The sequence below is a fragment of the Cryptotermes secundus genome, unplaced genomic scaffold, assembly GCF_002891405.2.
Source record: "Cryptotermes secundus unplaced genomic scaffold, Csec_1.0 scaffold250, whole genome shotgun sequence".
Taxonomy (NCBI): domain Eukaryota; kingdom Metazoa; phylum Arthropoda; class Insecta; order Blattodea; family Kalotermitidae; genus Cryptotermes; species Cryptotermes secundus.
Genome location: NW_019738873.1, coordinates 1,545,499 through 1,568,536, shown reverse-complemented (window position 1 = coordinate 1,568,536; position 23,038 = coordinate 1,545,499). Strand labels below are relative to the sequence as shown.

General features: G+C 41.0%; 2 protein-coding genes across 10 annotated transcripts in view; both read right to left on the bottom strand.

The window, feature by feature from the left end:
- The window catches only part of LOC111871100 (very-long-chain 3-oxoacyl-CoA reductase-B), a 26,985-nt gene extending 20,332 nt beyond the window's left edge, over positions 1-6,653 (bottom strand). Inside the window, exon 1 of the mRNA XM_023863898.2 lies at positions 6,411-6,653. Within this exon, the coding sequence (XP_023719666.1) occupies positions 6,411-6,561 (151 nt within the window). The 5' untranslated portion in view covers positions 6,562-6,653. The remainder of the gene's footprint in view (positions 1-6,410) is intronic.
- Positions 6,654-14,367: 7,714 nt separating this feature from the next.
- The window catches only part of LOC111871142, a 100,649-nt gene continuing 91,978 nt past the window's right edge, over positions 14,368-23,038 (bottom strand). For 7 of the 9 annotated variants that reach the window (XM_023864017.2, XM_023864016.2, XM_023864011.2 and 4 more), the window contains 4 exons: positions 22,087-22,277; positions 17,553-17,818; positions 15,825-15,929; positions 14,368-14,957 (listed from right to left, as the gene is read on the bottom strand). In XM_023864017.2, coding sequence (XP_023719785.1) covers positions 14,804-14,957; positions 15,825-15,929; positions 17,553-17,818; positions 22,087-22,277 — 716 coding nt within the window. In that variant the 3' untranslated portion in view covers positions 14,368-14,803. Of the gene's footprint in view, positions 14,965-15,824; positions 15,930-17,552; positions 17,819-22,086; positions 22,278-23,038 lie in introns of all 9 variants that reach the window. The other 2 variants (XM_023864014.2, XM_023864012.2) reach the window with 2 other exon arrangements.

The following is a 23,038-nucleotide window of genomic DNA, read 5'->3' as shown; positions in this document are numbered from 1 at the left end:
TTTTCTGGGCAAACACAAAGCTGAAAACTATGTTGAACTGGTAAACGAGATGCTTAACAGTTTCAAATCCCTTGGCTGTAACATGAGCATTAAGGTGCACTATTTACACAGTCACTTAGATAGTTTTCCTGAAAATTTAGGAGACACCAGTGAGGAACAAGGTGAAAGATTTCACCAGGATATTAAAACTATGGAGGACCGCTACCAAGGAAGATGGGATACACACATGATGGCAGATTACTGCTGGAGTTTAAAAAGGGACTGTTCTAAAATACATTCAAGAAAGTCACGAAAAAGAAGCTTCCGTAGTGTTCCGTGACTATAGTTGGTTTGACTGTTATATATAGTCGATGATTTTTTCCTCTATCTTTGTATTTAATATAATAAAATATAATTATAATATAGTAATAAAAATTCCATGTTGAGTTTTTTTATTTGATCCACTGATTTAACTTAAAATAGTGTAACGTATATTTCACCAAAATGTTATATCTTAAAAATTTGAGCTCCTAGGCAAGAACTAATGCCATATTTGAATTCAGGGCATCAAATTCATATGAAATCAGCTCCAAATACCCCGGCACCAAAACAGCTGTTGGCCTGTGTTATCAACGGAGAAATGAACACTTAAGAAAGCTGGTGTTTTAAATTTTAAACTACGTGCAGTGTAACAGCTCCGTGAGAGAAATACCCTGATGATGGCCATTTACGGCGGAAACATGTAGTGTAGAAGAAAAGAAGACAAAGGAACTACAATAAATTGTTGCACTTTGGATGGAGTTTGTGTCATACACTGGAAATGATGTTAAGAAACTATGCACATTCCCTCTCGTCATGAGAGTCCTAATTATTCGGCAACGGAATTATACTTAAATGTCATAACTTCTATTATTTTAAAGGAGTACTTGGTCGTCTCGGGGTAAGAAACTTGAATCTCATTCAAAAGGTTCTGAGTTTGATACCCGGTAAGACTCATGAGAATTTTTCTGCTTACAAATGAAATCTCCACCTACCTAGAATAACACCCTCCCCTGGGCTAAGAGTCCATGCCCCCCTCACACATCACCGTGCATAATGAAATTACCCGTATGCTTTCGCCCTTGCCCCAAGTGGAGTCTCTGACACTTGCCTATGTGGGTAGAGGCCAGGTAGGTCAACACAGACCATATGTGACCTTAAGGCACGTCCACATTACTCGTGCTCGTGTGACTCGCTATGCTCGCGAGTAATGTGGACGATATGACAAGTCACGAGACAAGCAAATCTTTAATTTTTAATTTAAAAACTATAGCCAATAAATTAAAATACGACTACAGCCTATACACACTACGAGTAAATATACGGATCCTCACGCGCCGAAGTCTGGAGAGCAACTGAAGTAGTGTGGACGAAGATTTACGAGCACAGGTAAAAGCCAGACGAGTCTCCCGACGAGCACGAGCACGAGTAATGTGGACGCGCCTTTAGACAAGCAAGTTTCGTTATTAGTAAAACAAGAAGGTTTCTGTGTCTGTTATTTAAAAATAAAGGCACAGGTCCGGTCAAGTGGGATTTGTGGTGGACAAAGTGGCGCTGGGGCAGGTTTTCTCCGAGTAATTCGGTTTCCCCTGCCAATCTTCATTACACCAATTGCTCCACGATCACTCTCACCTATCATCTGGGGCTGGTACAATAGGCCAGAAGTGGCCGCACTACAAGGGACTTAGTCCCACCCCACTAGCAATAAAAGTAAAAGTAAAGCTATCGCTGTAACAGGCCGTGAAGGCCCATAGGGTTGTGAGACGTTGAGGGTCCCACATTATCTAGACAATCGGCTCAAAGTTGGCGGTAAGGTTGTCAGCCTTACGCACCGGCCGCGCTTTACTCCCCAGGAAAATTATTTAATTTCTGGTACTCATTTCTGTAAGAGGCTGAGTCGATCCCAGGGCCATAGTGCGGCTGGAAGGGTTAGGTCAACTGAAAAACAGCCAATGACCTCATCGAGACTTGAATCCGCGACCTTCCGGCTCAACCAACTACGCTACCGCGAGCCCCTAAACCTCACCTACAACTTTCAAATTATGTATGTAACTAATTTTTCGGGCTCTTCAGGCTTTCAGGGCAGTGCTAACCAGCTCTGTAAACACACACAGTTAATTACTGCCCTCTTAAACTGACTCAGCAGACTTCAGGTTTCTCATTCACACTCAATGGACTCTCAAACTTAGATGTGTAGAAGGTTCATTGCTTGGCCTACTTGGATACTGATGGCTACAGCTACTGTACGTATTTCAGAGCAGCCTCATGCACGAGGAGACCTCAATATTTTACTTAAACAGCAGCGCCTAGTCTTTCTAACCTCCTTTCTTGGTATGCTTCCAACAAGGTACATTTAACAGTATTCATTACCACAATGTCACTATTATTAACACAGTTTGTAAAGTATGTTTTAACATGAGAGGTTTTTTATTTTTTAGATTATATTTTTGTGGGAAAGCCAGAAGGAAAGAGAACACAAGGAAGCCTACCACATAGGTGGGTGGATAATATTAAACTGGAACTTAGAGAGACAGGATAGGGTGGTATGGACTGGATTGATCTGGCTCATGATAGGGACCAGTGGAAGGCTCCTGTGAACACGACAATGAAACTTCAGGTGTCATAAAATTTTGGAAAATGTTTGAGTAGCTACACAACTGAAGGCTTCTCAAGAAGGGCTCAGCACCATGAAGTGGTGCTAATTTAAAGAGTACAGCTAGGCATATAACACTTGAAACTGAAAGAAGAATGTGAGACACTGCCGTATAAATATTTTCCTTTGCACTTCATGATCAGAACACTGCCACCCTTGTGATTGAACTACATCCCACATAACATTAAAACTAAAAATAATAATAAAATGGATAACATAAAGAATAACCGTCATAAATTGTGATAACATAGCCATGACACCTGTTGCACATGACATAACTTTTCACAGCGTTAATGCGTGCCAGAAAGTTTTGTCTGTGATGCCACCCAAAGTGCCCCCTCTCATATAATAATCGTTCAGGGCCACTTGAGATTTCCTGTTTGCCACTGTGGAGCTTTCTAAGCTAATGAGCATTGAACTACATGCGCATATTCAATAAGGGTTAATGTTTAGAACCTTACAAGTCAAGCTGACATTATTGTTTATTCATGACACGGAAATTTATAGAACTGTAGAACTGGTCTTCAAGGACCATTTCAGCATATACCTCAGTCTGGAAAACCGACTCCCTCCAAAGACCGAACACTGTACCTCACAAAGAATAAAACGACTAACATCGCAAGAAGCAACGAGCTAAAATTTATGTGAGTGAGTATAAAATTCTGGGACTGCTTCTTATATCTGTAATGGGCACTGGAAACTAATATTCTGTGAGAACACGGAAGTTTCTTATGAAAGCCCATCACTGGACACAATACCCACTGAACTTGTTCCAGCCCCCTCACAACATATCCTCCTAATGTTATATTTCAGCATCCTGTTACACTCACACAATATATATGGATAAATACCGTCTTAAGTGCAACAAATTTTTTATTGTAGTTTTTACTTCTTTTTCCTCCTCCACACTACATGTTTCGGCCCTAAATGGCCATCATCAGGTGTGTATCACTCACGTAGCTGTTACACTGCTTGTTAAAATTTAAAATTACCAGTCTTTCTAATTGTATAAAATCTTTGTTAATCTACACGCGTCGATTTGATTTTTAAATTAGCACTTTTTAAAACTTAATTCAAGTTAAAATGTCTATAAGATCTCTGTTCTTTCTTTTTCAAATTTTTAGTTAAAATTTTTTCAGGGTACATGCCCTATATCTACGGTGCTGCAGCGGCCACTTCTTGTTTTTATCGTTGTTCATGTGTTGTTCAGTGTAGGCGCTCTCTGTGTGTGTCGCTGCTTATCTTTAATACGCTGCAGCACCGTAGATATAGGGCATGTACCCTGAAAAAAAATTTTAACTAAAAATTTGAAAAAGAAAGAACAGAGATCTTATAGACATTTTAACTTGAATTAAGTTTTAAAAAGTGCTAATTTAAAAATCAAATCGACGCGTGTAGATTAACAAAGATTTTATACAATCAGAAAGACTGGTAATTTTAAATTTTAACAAGCAGTGTAACAGCTACGTGAGTGATACACACCTGATGATGGCCATTTAGGGCCGAAACATGTAGTGTGGAGGAGGAAAAAGAAGTAAAAACTACAATAAAAAATTTGTTGCACTTAAGACGGTATTTATCCATATATATCCTCCTAAGTTCCATCTTAATTCCGAATAGCCTTTCGCAAGATGTTTCCTTACCAAATTTATGCATGCATATCCTGTCTCCTCCATCCTAGTCATATGCCCAGCCTATCACGCTTTGCTAAATTCCACTATCGTATTTAATCCATTTAGATGTTTTGGGTGACTTTAAGAGAGAGACAGCTCTTTCAAACGAATCTGTTGCTCTCTCCTTCCGTCTGATTCTCCTGTTGTAACTTTTAAAGAACAAACATTCTCACTGCTACGTACCAACAGGCTTTTCATATCATCACAACAAAACTGAAAATCTAAGACTCTTACCCACTCATTCATCTCTCTTTAATGCAACTTAAAAACTGTTCACAATCTCTTTTTAATTTAAAAATGACATTAAATTCACGTCAATTATACATTACATACAGAGTGTCCCAAAAATGTACTCGCCTTTTTAATGACACCAAATGCAATGTTCTTTAAAATAGATATAATGATTTAACTTGAAGAAAACAAGTCTACTGCACTATGCGTTTTCGCAAGTGTTCGAACTGATGACCATCATTATCCAGACAGAGCTGATAACGCGGATCGACGGAACCACAAACTGTACGAAGCATTTCATTTGGAATTTGAAGACATGCGGATTTTGAGGAGCCAAGTAGGTGCAATTGTGTCGATTAATTGTGCCATTTAACTTAAATGTGGCCTAATCGCTCCAGATAATTATGTTTCGAAACACTGCATTTTCCTCACGTTTTTCCATGTACTATTGATAAAACTCAGTTCTCCGGTCAGGATAATCTTTAGTGAGAGCGTGGGTAATGTTGCAATGTAACTTTTCCAATGGACTCGCTTCAAAATCCGATGGACGCTCGATTTTGAGATTCCTGTCAAAGAGTGAATACATTTTTGGGACATCCTGTATTTATACATTACAGAAACACGGACGCTGCAAAAGAAAAATAATGCGGACGGGAGAGTTTCGTTCTCAGACAAACACATTTTAGTGTGAACAAGAACATGCTAGAGCAAGGAAATGTCTTACGATCTAGTACAGCGCAACAGTTTCAAAAAGTCAACAATTGCCTTAATATGGCGACTTAGGGCAGAAGCATGCAGCAATTGATGCGATTTTACTATAATTCTAAATTAAAAAGAGATTGTGATCACTTTAAAGTGCATTAAAGACTGGGGTAATCGAGTGAGTGACACATCAAAGCAACAGTGGGCTCAAATATAATATTAAGACTGTTACGAATATTTTTTGGTCACGCCATCCTGAATATGTGAACAGATAGCCCAACAGTGACAGACTGTTATGTTAGTATGACTAGCAATGATATTTAAATTAAGGATTACTATTACTACCACTAAGTTCATGGAGGTAGGCCTAGGCCCACTGGGGCTGTAGTGCCAAGGGGGAAAAAAAAAGAAAAAATTACTACCACTATCATCATCATCATCATCATCAAACTAATATTTACCACTTCTGCTTCAATAATCAGTAAATTGCTTTCACAGCTATAGTCTAATGAGACCTGGGACAGCTCAGCTCTGTATAGCACTAGTGTAGTGTTCTGGTAAGTACCTCAAGAAGGTCAGTATATTCCGACAAAATGCTGGTACCCACCTACAGCCTTGAACACATTGTTATAATCCAGATGACCACAACGTAAAAATGGTCACTTTTGCACACAAAGTCTCTGTTTCTGTAACATTTTTTACTGTGCATACAATATTTTGTTTGGGACTCAATTCCAATTAGTGCTGAGGTCAAGAATGGTAGATCTGTATATCCACTCCCCCACACACCTCCATGGCTTAGTGCTTAATTAAGTACAGGAAGAAATTTACACTTTTTGTCTCAAGGGGAGACATAATTTCTAAGATCTAAACCCAGATTCATGGATACAAATAAATAAATATTAAAATATTGGGTGAGTGGCTGTGGACTAAACAAACAGGGCCCATGATGGACTCTTGTGAACACAGCAACAAACCTTTAGAATATATTTTTGCCTGAGTGGTTGTTAGCTGTAATCTATAATATTGTTTCTAACGTCATATTTCTTTAGGGAGCTTAGGTTAGCTTCCTAGGGAAGCTGTTTAAGCCTAATTATTTTGTAATATGAATATTTTAATTACAAGAAACTTACCTGCCCAACGTCCCATTTCTTTCAAATTCACATTCGTCCTCATAAGTCGCCCTATCACGTTATTATAAAGTAATCGTATAATTCTTCGGGCTATCAAGAAGCCCAGAATACACAGACTAATTAAACCTATTATTTCTAAAGGAGTATACATTACAAAATCAATTTATAACTATGTTCGTGTCAATGCAAGTTCACATCAACTGCACCGTAATACCACTGAGCAACTGTCTGCATTGCGAGTGAATTGTTAGCAGCGTCAAATATCCCCACAGCTTCGTAACCCACCCCGCCGTACCCCTCCCCCACAACGCATGCGTGGAAAGACCTCATTTCGCCTTGCCCATGGACGGCAATGAAGTTCACGACATTGAAAACAGCTGATGCCAGGAGTGAGTCTGTGACTAACGGCAGTTTTCTGTTACGATATCGCTTTCACCTTGACTAATCCGTGGACCTTTAAATACGAATAACTCATAACTGAGTGCAATATATTACTAATTACGTCACGGTGCCTTATTGTAACTGTTATTTAGTGCAGCCAAAGACCGAGGGCGGTGTCAACGACAGAGTTTTGGGGCAATCATTTGTAAAACTATTTTTTTATTGCTAGTGGGGTGGGACTAAGTCCCTTGTACTACTGCCACTTCTGGCCTATTGTACCAGCCCCAGATGATAGGTGAGGGTGATTGTGGAGCAATTGGTGGAATGAAGATTGGCAGGGGAAACCGAAGTACTCGTAGAAAACCTGCCTCAGCGCCACTTTGTCCACCACAAATCCCACTTGCCCAGCCCCGGGATCGACCCCGGGCCGCCGCGGTGGGAAGCCAGCGACTAGCCGCTTGAGCTATGGCGCGGCCTTTGTAAAACATTAAATCGCTAACAACCATGGAGATTCTCTGCTTAATGTCTCACAAATTTTTTCTGATATTATGCGTTTAGGCTCTGGGTTACAACGTTAATGTCAGACTAATTTTTTTTATGAATTGGGGAGAGACATAAATGATCTCCAACACAATCACTCTCATTTTAGGGCACTTTTATTTCTTCAGGAAGGAAAGCAGGTTTATCTGAGATCCCCACGTTCTGGGTGTTTGTGTTCCTTTCAACATTTGAACCAATTGACCGATTTGGACGTAATGACTTTGCACCCTACCCCAAAGAAATAAGGTAAACGCTAAAGCTGTCCCTGTGCTTAACTAATGAAACACTATGCCATTAAGGCGTATGGGGGAGTGGATGTATAGATCCATGTTTTCTTGACCTCGGCACTAGTTGGAGGTGAGTGATCATTTTCACACACCTGCTACTTTACCCCCGCGAAGAGCCCCCGGTACCCATTGGAGAGGAGTCTGTGTGGGCCTCAAAGTCGGTCTGGACGACGTGGAGAAGAGAAAATTCTTGACCCTGCCGGGACTCGAACTTCGACCCCTCGGTCGTCCCGCCCGTAGCCAGTCGCTATACCGAGTGCGCTATGCCAGCTGAAACCTCAAAGAAGTACTTTTCAAATTCCTAGAAACTGCAGTGAGGAGGAGAGGAATTCATACCGGAATTTAGTAGGAGTACCAGAAGGGAGGAGACCAGTAGGAACACTTTGACGTAGGTGGGGGATAATATTAAAATGGGTCTTAGAGAGATATTGTTGTATCCCTATGATGGTGATGGGATACGAGAGGTTAGCCGAGCGGGAGACTGTTCCTCGTAGTACGTCGGACACTTAAGGATTGAAATCCAAGCCGAACTCGCAGTACGATACAGTGAATATATTTAATATAAATGATGTTGATACAAATGTTGTACAGAGATCAAGAATATTGCCTGAATAGAAGTTTATGAAGTCCCTATGACGGTGCACAGAGACTAAGTGCAGTGTATGAACTGAAATCTATGAAGTCCGATCCGCACCCCAAAACATGGTCTTTTAAAGAGGCTAGGATGGGCGTTGGCTGGCAGTGACATGCTATGATTACACGTGGAGTTCATGCTCATAGCAGTTCCTTGTTCTCTAGCCGACAAACAAGTGTTGCATCATGCGTATTTGTCTCAACCAGCTTATTGTAATTATAACTTCCTGTCTGTACAGTCAGACAAAATCATATACATAATGTTTAAAGTAATATATATGTATGTTAAGAGGTGCATATATTACAATATGATGGGGTGGTATGGGCTGGATTGATCTGGCTCAGGATAGGGATCAGTGCGGGCTCTTGTGAGCACGGTAATGAACTTTCGCGGTAGAAAAATACTGCGATATTCTTAAGTAGCTGAGCGATTGGTGGCTTCTCAAGAAGGGCTCAGGTCCATGGAGTTAGTTAGAGTCGGCAGTACCCATGCAGCGGACGCACAGACTTGAGAGGTGGAAGTGAAACTCGGTCCTCTAAAGCCTGAAGGCGAGAGAGTAGCGGCAGACACTTCACAGCGGGGAGAGAAAGCATCGTTCACTTAAAAGATTTCCAGACTTCCCCTGTTCATCCTGATTAAAACGACAGAGAAACATTCAGCTCCTGCCTCACAGAATACGTGCTTTCTTTTGAACAGAACGCAGAACAGTAGCTACAAGAAAGCCACATTTCCCTTTCGGTTTCAAAGCGATAACAACTGACGAGCGGGCGCTAGGTGTGGTGATACGAAGGTGGACCATAAACATACCTCCATCTTCTGCATGACACATTATTCTTCAATCAACAATTACGCATAGTGATTAAATCAGTCTTTGAGGTTATGTTCGACAAGCGTAAAGTAGGCAAAATCTGTTCTCAAAGAACGAATAATAATGCTAATAATTATAATTCAATTCAATTCTATATTATTTATTATTATGAGCCGAGTCAACAGCCGCAGGCCAATTACAGAGAGAGCACAGGGTAGACACAAGTAATTACATTATGGACAAACACTACATCAAGTCAAAGACAAATTACAGGCAAGCACAGGAGGAAAACACAATAATGCAGACCAGTAAACAAACTTGTTGTAGTATGTTTAGACTAGGCACGCCCCATGCTTTCACACTCATGTTCGGCTTATGCTTTATCCCTGAAAATGGAAGTGATGCTCCCCCGAAATATCCGTTGACTTTCAACGAAATACACGTCATTATATAGTACTCTTCAAGATGGTCATTGTTACGAAGTTCCCAGATTTTCATTTTTTTATGTAGGTATTCTACTAATTGGCATGTACTGTCTTTGCTTGCTTGGAAACCGGGATCGTGGGTTCGAATCCCGCTCACGGCATGTATGTTTAGTTTGTGTGTGTGCGTTCTTCTGTGTTTGTGTACAGGTAGAGGCCTTGCGACGAGCTGATCACCCGCCCAAGGAGTCCTACCGAATGTGTAAGATCTAGAAAAACCGAAGTGAACGGAGAAGTTCATGGAGGTAGGCCTAGGCCCACTGTGGCTGTACTGCCAAGGGGGAAAAAATTCTACTAATTAGCAGATATTCAAAATTTAAACTGGGGTGAGAAACCTGTATTCGTTTTAATAACAGCTTGATGTCTGACATCACTGTCGTTGTGACTAGGCATTTATTTCACAGTTTTCAATCATGATTTGCATTTGTAGCGAAATAACATTACCGATCTAAGTACTGAAACTGAAATGAATGCTCTGCAAAATGCAGGTATCTGCTAATGTCAGATTCTGAGCGGTAGCTGCTGATTTAAGCAGAGCATATATGCTGCACAGCATCGCATTTCTTATTTCGAATTACAGAGGAATCAGCAAAATTTGTCCTCGAAATGAAATGGAGAATTTTATTATAGTAATCAGCAATTTGACGCGTTGTTGCTGATAAAGGTAAAATTAATTTTTGTAACTTCTCGCGCTGTAATAGAATCGAATAATATGGACAGGTTGTAATTCAATGTAAATAGTCACTTGCGGGAAATACATAAATCTCCCTGATAAAGCTATCACAAAAGTAATGCCGATTATCGGAATACTGTTTCAAGAAAAATGAATTTGACTGGAACAGCAGACAACAACACAGTATGTGAGTTGATGTCTGCATACATTTAGCTGCGCTTCCTGTTCTGAAATGCACTGAACTTAAATCCGTGATCTGCTCTATTAATTTAAAATTTTAATTTCAACACATGAAGAGAGGAGACATTTTTTTGCGCTTGGTTAGAACTCAGAAAAATTAATAAATTAATTTTAACAGGATTTAAGAACACAAGCAGCATTTCACGTTCAATTTGTTGTCAGTTTAAGGACAAATGGAAGAAAACCTGACTTAATAAAAGTACGCGATCAGTACGTCCATTTTCTTACATTAGGGGAAATTTAGACTCAACATTTGGAGAAATATCCCTACAAAAACTCGTGGGTGAAGCCTGTGGAAATGTAACTAATATATATGTGTTCTCATAGTGATGCAGTATAATTAATTATGCTACATTTTTACACTGTTTAGCAGGAGAATTTAAATCTATATCTATATGTCATCAATTTAAACACCCATGCTACAGACAAATATAGATTGAGTGCTGCCAATAGTTAAGTTAAAAAATGCCCAGTTGCCAGGAAATATTCTGTCGCCCAGTTGTAGAAATGACATACGCCCCGTGAAACGGGCATGAGTGCTAATGCGAGTAATAATAGACACATTTTGATATCCTCAGTGCTGCTGTTGGGAATCAGTAGGCTTATGTTCGTAAAAGCTAAGCAAAGGGGAAATATAAAAATAAATATATTTCTGTTCCGCAGAAGAACTTATTTTTGAAGTACACACGTCAGGCTTTGAAAAGCGCAGTAGCTAGTCTTAGGTACATAAAATGTATACAAAAGCACGCAGTCTACACAATAATGTCCTCTATTTAAAACAAAAAATTAAACACTGTCGTATCAACATTTGTTTTTATTGCCGCTACAGGTTTCGACCCTTATACTGGATCATCATCAGGTGTACAATGATACCACGCTGTTACTGAATTGCATCTAACCATCTGATTCTTCAATAAAGATCTTTAGTGTGCACACGACTGTTTTTAAATGCATAAATTGACTTTCAGTTAAAATTTTAAAATACTCATATAATAAAATTTAAAAAAATTGGAGACTCAAACATAAAAATTAAAATTGTACTAAAATGGAAATGAAATATTTTGCGATAATATTTTTTTAAACTTTGTGACCGCTACGTGTTGACGTGATTTTCTGGTGGTAGAGGCGACTCTAGTCTATAGCTAGTCATATTTATAACAAATAAAAAACCAGCGATTTGGCTATGGTCTTCAGGGTTGTGACACCGACGTTTCAGAGGAACATCTTGCCAACATCTCCAGAGTCGAAGGGAATGGTAACACTGGCTTCTCTGTAGCTAATTCCCTCAGCTGACCAGTGTTGTCTTCGCATGGAACCCCTGGCGTTCTCCACTTTGGTTCGTCCTCTTAGACGACGGATCAGACGTTTAGGCACGTGCAGGAAGGTAGGCCCATATCATCTTGTGATCACATCGACTATTTTCAGAGGTCAGAGTTCCTGGTTACAGATCCAGAGATCCCGGGTTCGATTCCCGGCGCTACCAGATTTTCTGGGTGAGGATAATTGAGGAGCAGCTTCCAGGAAATAGCGGCTCCGGTCTAGAAAACCGAAATTAACAGCCGTGGGGATTCATTGCGCTGTTCACGCGACACCCTCTATCCGAAAAAGTTGGCACTAACTTGACCGACAAGCAGCGGTCCCTCGGTCGGTGTAGTTCGCTTGCGGACTACAGGCCACGGAGTTTGTTTTACTAGTACTAACTCTGAAGCATGTAATTAAGTGTTTAAAAATGTTCATTGGTAATATAGTCAGTGTCACTTCACCCTGGGGGAAGGGCCCCCAGTACCCATAGGATAGAAGTCTGGGTGGGCCTCAGAGCCGGTCTGGACGATGTGGAGAAGAGAAAATTGTTAACACTACTGGTACTCGAACTCCGACCCCTCGATCGTCCAGCCCGTAGCCAGCCGCTACACCGACTGCGCTATCCTGTCCGTCTTACGTCATTCACATTACCGCCATCTCTTCGGCTCGGGTCCTGTAAGAATTGCATTTTGGTATGTTTCCTTTGATACACAAATATAAACACAATTTTTACTTTTTAGGCAAAATTATTTTTAAGAACATTTCTGAAACGCTTCAAAAGTGCCCATAAAGTAATATATGGAGTTTGTACGGTATCACGCAAAAGATTACACATAACGAAGCAGTTTCACACTGTCTGCGCACACCCCAACAAATGCTACTATATTAACCATATTACAGGTATAAATTTTCCCACGTCCGCGTTGCGTGAGAAGTGACCATATGCGAACTAGCTCTGTCCAGTTCAAATATGTTCAGCCGTAAGCCAACATCTCATTCCGACTCAAATGTTTGGGGAAATGATATAATTCTGGTTTTTTCCTATGTTACACACGAAATGTATACAAGAAGACATTCTCGAAGACTGCTGCTTGTCGTAAAAGTAAAAAATAAGTAAAAGTATCCCTGTAACAGGCCGTGGAGGCCCATAGGGTTGTGAGACGTTGAGGTTCCCACATTTTCTAGACAATCGGCTAACAGATGACGGTGAAGTTGTCAGTCTTACGCGCCGGCCGCCATTTACCCCCAAGAAGATTCCCGGTACTCATTTCTGTTAGAGGCTGAGTCGACCCCAGGGTCATAGTGAGGCTGGAAGGATTAGGGCAATTGAAAAAAAAATCCCATGACCTCATCGGGACTCGCCTTAAATTTTGCTGTTCTTCAGCTTCGCCGTCCCTGCCGCCGGATAATATTGCTGCTGCAAACCAGTCGCCCACTAATCAAATTACAAACCGAAAAAAGTAATTTCCCAAGGTCACATACCGTGACGTGAGCAAATGCTTAAATTTCCCCATACTTGCTCACTGTCCCTATATATCGAGTTTCCTACTAATATGTGACGCATACCCAGTAAATATTCCGGATTACGAGTAATTGTAGTGATTTACAATATCACAAACGTAAATTCCATGCAGAATGTCTCCTGCCTATTCAAACTTCGGTAATAATTTGAATAGTATACAACTTAGTCACCTGTCTTTGCATAAATATTCAGCAGTGTGCTAACGCTTCCCATGCTGGGAACGAGAGGAAACAAAGATGTCTTGAGGTATATACACAAGTAGTAGTAGTGCCATCTTTTGACAATTCTAGTTGCCAATATTGTAATATTCTTTAAGTTACAACGTTGTGTAGTTTTGTAGATGACTATCAACAAATGAAAGGAACATACTGCCTCGTTCTAAATCTACTGTCTCAGAATATATTTATATATATTTCAGATTATATAATTCTACCACACAGTCCAGAACCTTCTGTTTTCTTGTCTGATATCTAGAAATATAAAAATAGAATATACAAGAAGTATAATTTTGCATCTGGTTCTGTATGGGTGTGAAACTTCGTCTCTGACATTAGGGGAGGAACACAGACTGAGGGTGTTTGAGAACAGGGTGGTGTGAAGAATATTTGGACGGAAGAGAAATGAAGTGACGGGACGTTGGAGAAAACTACATTAATGAGGAGCTTCATAACTTGTACTCTCCGCCAGATATAAATAGAAAGATTAAGTCAAGGACGATGGATGGGCAGGACATGTAGCAGGAATTGGGATGAAGCGGAATGTATGTAGGATATTGGTGGGAAAGCCAGACGGAAAGAGATCAGTAGGAAGGCCAAGACGTAAGTGGCTGAATAACATTAAAATAAATGTTAAGAGAGATAGGTTGGGGTAGTATGGACTGGACTGATCTGGCTCAGGGCAGGAACCAGTGGAGGGCTCCTGTGAACACGGTAATTAACCTTGAGCTTCCATAAATTGCTGCACCAACTGGCGGCTTCAGCTTCATGAAGTTAATGGCAGTATCTGCAACATTGCATAAAGCCATAATCCAGAGAAACGAAAACTTTCATCTTGACCACTGTAAGAAATCAAATCAATATGCGTGCAAGGACAGTGCAGCCAAACTTGTTTTATTTTTTAAATTAATGCGCCCTGGAAAGTATTCATAATCTTATCAGAACTGAAAGAAAAGCAAATAATGAAGTAAGAAAACTTGCTTTCGACACGGGAAAGCAAGGCTGAGAGTTCTTGCGTTTAACAGCAGTGTGGAGATCTCCTGTACAATAATTTTTTAAAGTGGAAAAATGGAGGAGCCTGGAACTCACCGCCTTCTTCAACTCTCATCACACATAAGAATCAGCCTAATTTACAGCTCAATTTTATTGCAGACGTTTCACTCAACTTTGTGTCCAAACAGATTGCAACAGTCACAGAAGTTGTATTTTATGAAATGATTCCTGATCTGTGAACTCCAAGAACAGAGTTTGTAGCTGAGAATCATGCTCATAGGTTCTATCTTGCACACATATTCTTGTCTCATTTAATTTAACGGGAAACCACCGAGAAATGATCCTTAAGGTAGTGTGGATTGTCATCACAATATGACTTCATGTCTCTTATGGCCGATTCCAGCTGGCTCACTTCCTGTGGGCATATGCGTCGGATGTCTTCATAACCAGCTTCTGCTGCTGAGTTGCATCTGGAACCAACAGAAGTTTATAATTAACTGTATTGCCCTAACATATTGTGCAAGAACTCCTCACTGCCTCTCACTGACTGTAAACGAAGCTGTACATGAGTACTGATGGTACTCTGAAAATGAAAACCCAGATCATAGACGTCCATGATGTGTATGTATTGACGGTCTTCTAGTGCACACAATCTCACATGTCACTTCACTACATGTTTCGGCATCACTGTGCCATCCTCAGGTGTGTTATTTACGTTAAACTATTGCACTGCTCGCCATCATGTGTCGTCTATAAAATGATTTAAAATGTATGTTCGTCATGTACTATAATAAAATGTATATATTAAAATTTGTTAAGATATATCATCTTATACGTCGTATTTCAAACTCGCGTATTATATCAATCTTCCTATATTTTGTGTATACTGTGTCTTGTGATGTGTCCTTCTCTTGTGGCTGTGTGCACTGTAATCAGTGTCATTAAAACAAGTGCCAGGGTGGCAGCTGGCATTCAGAAAAAGACAAGGGCTCCATTCGGACCTCCCTCGCGCGACTACAGCCCTGATGACACCAATATTCTGAGAATAAATTACTTGTACTTTCATTTCTGACAGTTTAAAATATTTTTACTTAGCTGTGTTTTCATATTTGTTCGATTCGTGATCTCTGTCTAGGAGCCCGCATATAATGCCTAAACTTTATTAAGAAAGTGGACAGAATAATTTCGTCATGTAATCTTGATTTTAACGTTTTTATACAGTTCTCTGGTCTAAACTGAGAAAGATTCATCATTTCCAGGATTATTTCACCTCTGTCATAATATTTTGCCTGTTGTCAGATAATGACTTTGTTGCTGACTTTGCCATGCAAACTTACTGTCCAAGCTCCGCTATGAGTTTTCCCAGATGTCTCTGCAGAACATAGCACTTCAGTGGAACGATCAGAGATAAAGAAACCTCGCTTGGCGTGAAGTCTTCAAACCTGTAGAATTACAGGGTTGATTATTTAACCTTGGAATGACAAATTTATGCCGCCTAATGATTTTACAAAATTATAAAATATTCACATAGGAGCGCTGTGAACGGGTTTCATTTGAACCCTCATATAAGGAAGGAGACAAGTAATTCTGCCATATTTATACAGGAGTAACACTTTTTACTGTTACAATATTTACGAAATAATTCAAACTAAAAAATACAGGGAGTTACATAAGAAAGGCTTATTTCTGGGAAGCACAATACCCATTTTGTAGAAAAGTACAAGAGCATAATTGACGTTTATATTGAGATGGTTAATGAAGAAACATTGGGAAGTTGGAAAGGGTACGGTAATTATATTTATATATTTTAAAACAGCCTATCAGAATATAAAGAGAGAAAAGATTGGTCACGCCTAAGGAAAATAAAAATGCCACAATTTCTAAGAGAAAAGTGGCCCTATGGGACGCATGTGGAGACATACCAGTTGTGGAGAATACCAGAATTGCCAGAGCTAGCAGGCCGGTGACAGAGGATGGCGAGCAATGGCGAGCACCATGCTGAACAGCATGCAACATTAACCAAACAATGTAACGAACAAATATAGGGCCTTTCATTATTTCTCTTCCGTACGCTGTGAAAACTACGGTCACTCTTGAGAAACATAAACCCCAATCATAATAGCTCAACCGCCACTCATTCCTGACTCATCATTTCCTTTGTGTGACTTTCCCGAGCGGTTAACTTCTTCCTGCCTTTATCCTGTATACCGTACGCGTGAAATTCGGTCCTCCTTTCGATTGCCTTGCTCAGTGATCTCTCGGTATCGAACAGCCTGAAAGTGTCGAGCTGACTGACGTCTCAGTCATTTCAGCCCGTATGAGTTCGATTGTATTACATTCATTCGAATGAAGTGCAGGATTGCTGAGGGGATAATCAAAAGGGGAAGCACAACAGATCATTGTAGGTCGCGTTGCAAGGGCTGAGAAGGCCCACCCCTTATACATTCATTCATAACCAATGTACTGTTTAAGCAGAAATTCTATAACTATTAACTGCCTCCAACGAACTCAATTAGAACAGCCAAAATGTCCCGCCTTTCCATGAGAAGTTCCTGTCGGTCATTTAGTTTCCCATACCAGAAACCAGTCTCTTCAAAATTTTGAATATTAAATGATAAGAAACCGGTTTAATTTATTTCGTCTCTCAATTCAGGAGCGAATTTCCTCGTGGAGGGACATTTTCCCCTCGCCTTCATCTTGAAAAAGCACGGACCGCAGTAGCGCGGAAGACACAGCACTTCCCCCCAATTTCAAAGCTCCTGATTATGTCCGGGTAGGCCGAAACATGTAGTGCAGTGACGAATGTTGAAAATAATTTAATTTTAAAATTTGATATTTTTGCATGGTTGATGGCAAACAAAACTGTAAAATAAATTCCAATACCAACTGCAATAGGATGCTAAGACAAAACATTAAAGAAAAATGAACCAAAGTATGAATACATGTGCAGGTCGTGTGTTGGTGAAAGGAGGAATATGTAAATAAATATACGAATAAATAAATAATTCTGCATAATTATAGTGCATGCCGTCGTGAAAGAACCGACCGAAGGAACAAAAGTCTACCTGACAGGAAATATCCTCTTGTAATCGTTTCCCAGCTGCGGTCTCTCATGCATCTGCTGTAGTGCCAGTGTGAACACAGGGTCCAGAAAGTGGGGCTCATCATTGTGAACAAGTTGGTTGTTCAGCAGGGCATTCTGCCTTACCATGGCCCCCTCAGAGACCACAATTACCAGCTTCACGTCTGGACTCTGCAAATGTTGCGTCAGCCAGCCCGAAATATTCTCTGACACTTGCTCCATTTCATTTTGCTGCAGTGGATCCAGCACCTGGAGAACAATACCGGGGGTTACTTATCTCCCCGCTACCACCCTTTGTGCTGTGTGTGCGCATGCTTGACTAAGAGCACAGTAAGTAGACTTGTGTGGAAATGAGGGAAGATTATTGTATTCACACCAGTTGGATGGGTGTAGATTGGACTGCCATGGGAAATTCTCGCTGATTTCTGGTGCGTAATAGAATACACAAAAGGAAAACTATAAATACTAATTCGTTGAGGCACAAAAATTGTAATTCTATCAATTTGCATAAAGGTGTAAGCTGCCTCGGTATACGAGTATAAGCACAGGGACTATCTCCATGCCTTGTACTGTCACAGAGAATTGTGTACGTTTTGAAGTCTTCAAGATGGCGATTGTTCAAAGTCTGGTTTTCGGTGCCTGTGACACTGTGTAGTCTTGTAGGCGGATACCGACGTTTAGGAGGAATATGCTGGGTTCATCGTCAGGTTGAGAAAGTACTGTAGACATAATTCCTGTTTCGCCTTCTCCTGTATTTACTTCATTACTAATAGGATGTAAATATTGATTAATGTCTCTAGGCGTCTGAAGGGCCGACAAAGATATTTTACGTTTAAGGTCAGTAGTTAGAGAAGTCACAATTTATGTTAAACAGATAAATGTAAATAGAACACGTAACAGTACTCAGAATATTTCATGTAGGATCTGAGGTTCTCAGAGTGGTGGTTATGAAGAGTACCATCATCTGGGACATAACGCTTTGTAGTCAGCTGAAAGTCTACAGACGTTTCGGAGGAACATGTAGCCTCCATATTACGGTTAAAGCCTAAGCCAAGTAAGAAACCAGAAGTTTCATGCAGGCAATAAATCCCTCCAAAATATCGGTTGACTTCCATAGGGCGTTTCGGAGGCATATATCGCCGCCATTTTCAGAGTTAGGTGTAAAGCCAAGCAAGAAACCTAGTTTCATGGAGGCAGCGAATCCCTCCGAAACATCGGTTGGCTTCTCTCGGACAAGGCGTTATATCCCAGAAGATAAAACTCTTCGGCTACAACATTTTCTTTTTCAATTTCCTCTCAGGGAAGGGCGAGTTTCTAGGAAGAAGTGGGCTGAGGCACGAGTTGGAACACGAGACTTCTAAACGCAGAACCTGACCCAGAGCACCGAGAGACCACTCCGTAGAAAGGAAAATCGTTTTAATTCTTTTAAGAAAAACAGGTGATCTACTTTTGTGTGCAATTTCATGTAAGGAAAACTGTATGTCCGGTAGCTACAGATTTTGAAAGGCCACGGGAATTTTTGGTAACGTCTGGAGTGAAGCAGATGCAGACGCCCTCTGTCATCTTAATGGAAATTAACAAATTAAAATTACATACAGTCTGCATAACCTGAGCGAAATTGCCCAAGTACGCCTATGCTACTAACAGCTTCAAAGTGAACCCGTTGAATAATGTCGGGCGGAAATTAATAAATACGCAACTGTACCGGATTGAGTGGTTATCGGAGGGGGTAACATTACACAGTGGTACAGCGACCCAGCAGCAAACCTTGTTTCGAGGTTTGTGCGACATTCCAGCACATCCTGCGGTCAACCAGAATCGAACCGGCTAGTAACTTAACACTGAGCTCAAGTTCGTCTCGAGTGAAGTCATGAGGACGAAGATGAAGGCAAGATGCACTGGGAAGAGCAGTTTCTATACATCTGTGGATGTATTCGCGTCATATTTGTACCCTCCCTGCTCTTTATCTGATCAATGAAGTAAGGGACTCACTTCCTGGTGTGGGAACGTATTTTGGGCTAATTCAGTTCAGTCCAGTTCTCTTGCTTTCCAGTTAATACTATCCTGGGCTTAAGCTACTTCTCATAAGATTAACTCTACATGCTCTCAATACCTCTTCCATGTATGTTAAAGGTTTTCCTTCACATTTTTCTTAGTTTAATCACTCTTCAACAATATTTTCTTCGTCTGTATGTATTTTCGATATTGAAAGAGTAGTTAAATAACTTTACAAATAGTAAAATATACCTCCTCTTCATATTAACAGTTTATTTCCTTATGAATCTCCCCCTTACCTCCGGTTACTGTCCTCAGAATTTCTTTCTGAAATACCTTCATCGTGTCTCCATCACAGTGAGCGACTGAAACGAGAGACTAACGCCATAATTTTCTGTTTCCACACCGAGCAGGTGTGCAGTCTCTTTCCCTCGCCATTATGTTTCCCGCAAAATCTGAATCCAAATTCCAACTTCTCGTGTTCCTGCCGCGCGCTATGGAATGCCATTTGATAATTCAAGAGTACGACAGTTGTATCTGCGCAACGGAGTGGAGAAAAGCGATATAAGTGGGCCTGTAGAGCCACGAATGTGCAACTACCGAACAAAACCTGAAATAGTTTTTATGGGGATAGAAGATAGGCGGCACTGTGATTTTGGCGGGTTCTCTCATGGTGGAGTTTATTTTACAGCGCTGTAAGAATGGGGCTACATAGTATCGAATTTTAGAATGATTGCTGAACGATGAATTGGAAAGGATTTTGAAGGAAATGAAAATAATATAATTGTGACTGTTTCTGGAGACCATCCTTGGATGGCGAACAAATTATGTCTCCAATAACTTCCAAGTACAATATACAAAGGAAGAAGCAACCAAACAAAAGAAGAAAGCAGTCTTCTGGGAATTGGCACAGTGTATATGTGGTGTTAACCGACGTTTCGGAGGAACGTATCGCCTTCATCTTCAGGGTAGAAGAAAAAATATAAGAAATCCGCAAGCGAAGAGACCGTGAGAACCTTCTACCCTGAAGATGGAGGCGATACGTTCCTCCGAAACGTCGGTTAACACCACGTATACACGGTACCAAATCCCAGAAGACTGCTTTCTTCATAGCCACCGCCGTGAAAGCCTCAAATCTTATGAACAAAAGAAGATTCAAGTCTTGACTTTCATCAGACGCTATAGCGTACTGTGGAATTTTATTAGTGCATAATGGAACCAGAAGAAGAGTTCACATCTGACTACAAATAGGAATATTAAACAATGCATAATAAAAAGCTTACGAAGCATTTTCCCAGTGCTGTTTCATATTTCCGGTGCAAACCCGTCATCTGCCTTTACAAGTCTGCATTGCATTAACCTGCTGACTACGCCTTAAACACATTTCCGTGTTTCATGAGGGAGCACGTTTTGTGACGTTCCAAATTTCGTGGTTATTGTTTACTTGTTCGCATTGTCACTATACAACAGGTGTCTATCATCATGAACGAATAAATTGTTATTATTATTATTATTATTATTATTATTATTGCTAGTGGGGTCCCTTGTACTGCGGCCACTTCTAGCCTATTGTACCAGCCCCAGATGATAGGTGAGGGTGATTGTGGAGCAATTGGTGGAATGAAGATTGGCAGGGGAAACCGGAGTACTCAGAGAAAACCTGCCCCAGCGCCACTTTGTCCACCACAAATCCCACTTGACCAGACCTGGGATCGAACCCGGGCCGCCGCGGTTGGAAGCCAGCGACTAACCGCTTGAGCTATGGCGCGGCACATAAATTAAATTAAGTTGGTAAATTGTACATGCTCGAGGTAGCTGTCAATATGATTATAATTTAAATTATCAAACGTGGCTTAAAATCCATTAAAACAGTAGTAAAATCTAAATTAATATTAATATGGACTCCCCCGCTTCCTGCATGTCATTCGTGTGGTCACTTATGTGCTGCTTCGTTGTTTTCCTCTTGTGGACTGTTATTTACAATTTGTTATACTCGTAAAATTATATTGATTTTCGGTACTGATTTTTAGACACAGAAATACGCGAATTCATGTGTGTGGTTTTGTTACCGAAATATCGGTTCGTGTCTGAACTGTGGGTATAACAGGACAGAGCAATATTTTGCCTTCCAACCAGCAGCGTCATTCTTGGTTTCGATCCCGGTTAGGACTGACTGACTGACTATATGGAGCTGAGCCGCCAGTTGTGCAGCTACTCAAGAACTTCCCAGCAATTTATGGAACCAGAAGGTTCTGGTCCCTATCCCAAGCCAGATCAATCCAATCCATCCCATCCTATCTCTCTAAGATTCATTTTAATATTGTCCACCCACATACGCCTTGGTCTTCGCAGTGGTCTCTTTCCAATATCCTATATGCATTCCTTTTCTCCCCAATTCGTGCTATATGCCCTGCTCACCTCATCCTCCTGGACTTGTTTATTCTAATTACACTTGTAGAGGAGTACAAGTTATGAAGCTCCTCACTCTGCAGTTTTCTCCAACCTCCTGGAGGTCAAGTTACCTTCAAGTTCCCGAAACTCTGGAGCAGTTGTCCCAGCGCCCGAGCGACCTCACAGAACTGTGGGCAGTCCCTGGAATACAGCAGCAATACTTTCTGAAGGGTCGGACTCCTCGGCCATGGCTGATGTATACGCTGCCATTGGGTAGGTGCGTCTGCGTGTCTCGTGTCTGATGGCTCCCGTAGGAAAGATCCTGAAACACATTCACACATCTATACCGGAAGCCGCGTCATAGCTCAGGAGGTTAGTCGCTGGCTTCCCACCGCGGCGACCCGGGTTCGGACATGTGGAATTTGTGGTTGACAAAGTGGCGCTGGGGCAGGTTTTCTCCGAGTACTTCGGTTTCCCTTGCCAAGGTTTTTACGATAATGGACTTTATAGTTAAATATGCTCTCACCACACGTGTACGTAGTCTTCAGAAATATAAGCACCAGTATGACAGCTACTACCGATATGCTTGACCAGATGACGACGGGACGGACAGACTCATCATTAGGTCTGGGTGTCGGTGATGGCGCTGCAATCAGATATTCACACTGATCAGTAATTCATTACGATTCAATCTTCTAGTATCAAAGGCCTTTCCGAATTTCCAAGAAGATACATTTACACTTGACTCTGCATTATATCGCTACTGGGGAGTCCTGAAAATGAGCTCTGCTGCGGCAGTACGAAGCATATCTCCCCCCCTCCTCAGTGCCGGGACTCTGTGAACCTCCGTCGTACATTTGTATGGCCTTAACATTTGGTTTGTCCCAAAGCAGCGTGAGTGAAGAGGCAACAAAGGCTGATATTTCTACAACGAATATGTGAAGTTACTGCTGTTGAAAACGGGACTCATCAGGAAAATTAATACAGGGCGTTCAATCAAGGAGGAAACTTCGCAACACCGCTGACAGGGCCCACTATTCCTCACAGATTGCTACTGTAACTGTAACGGCGCGCGTTTATCAG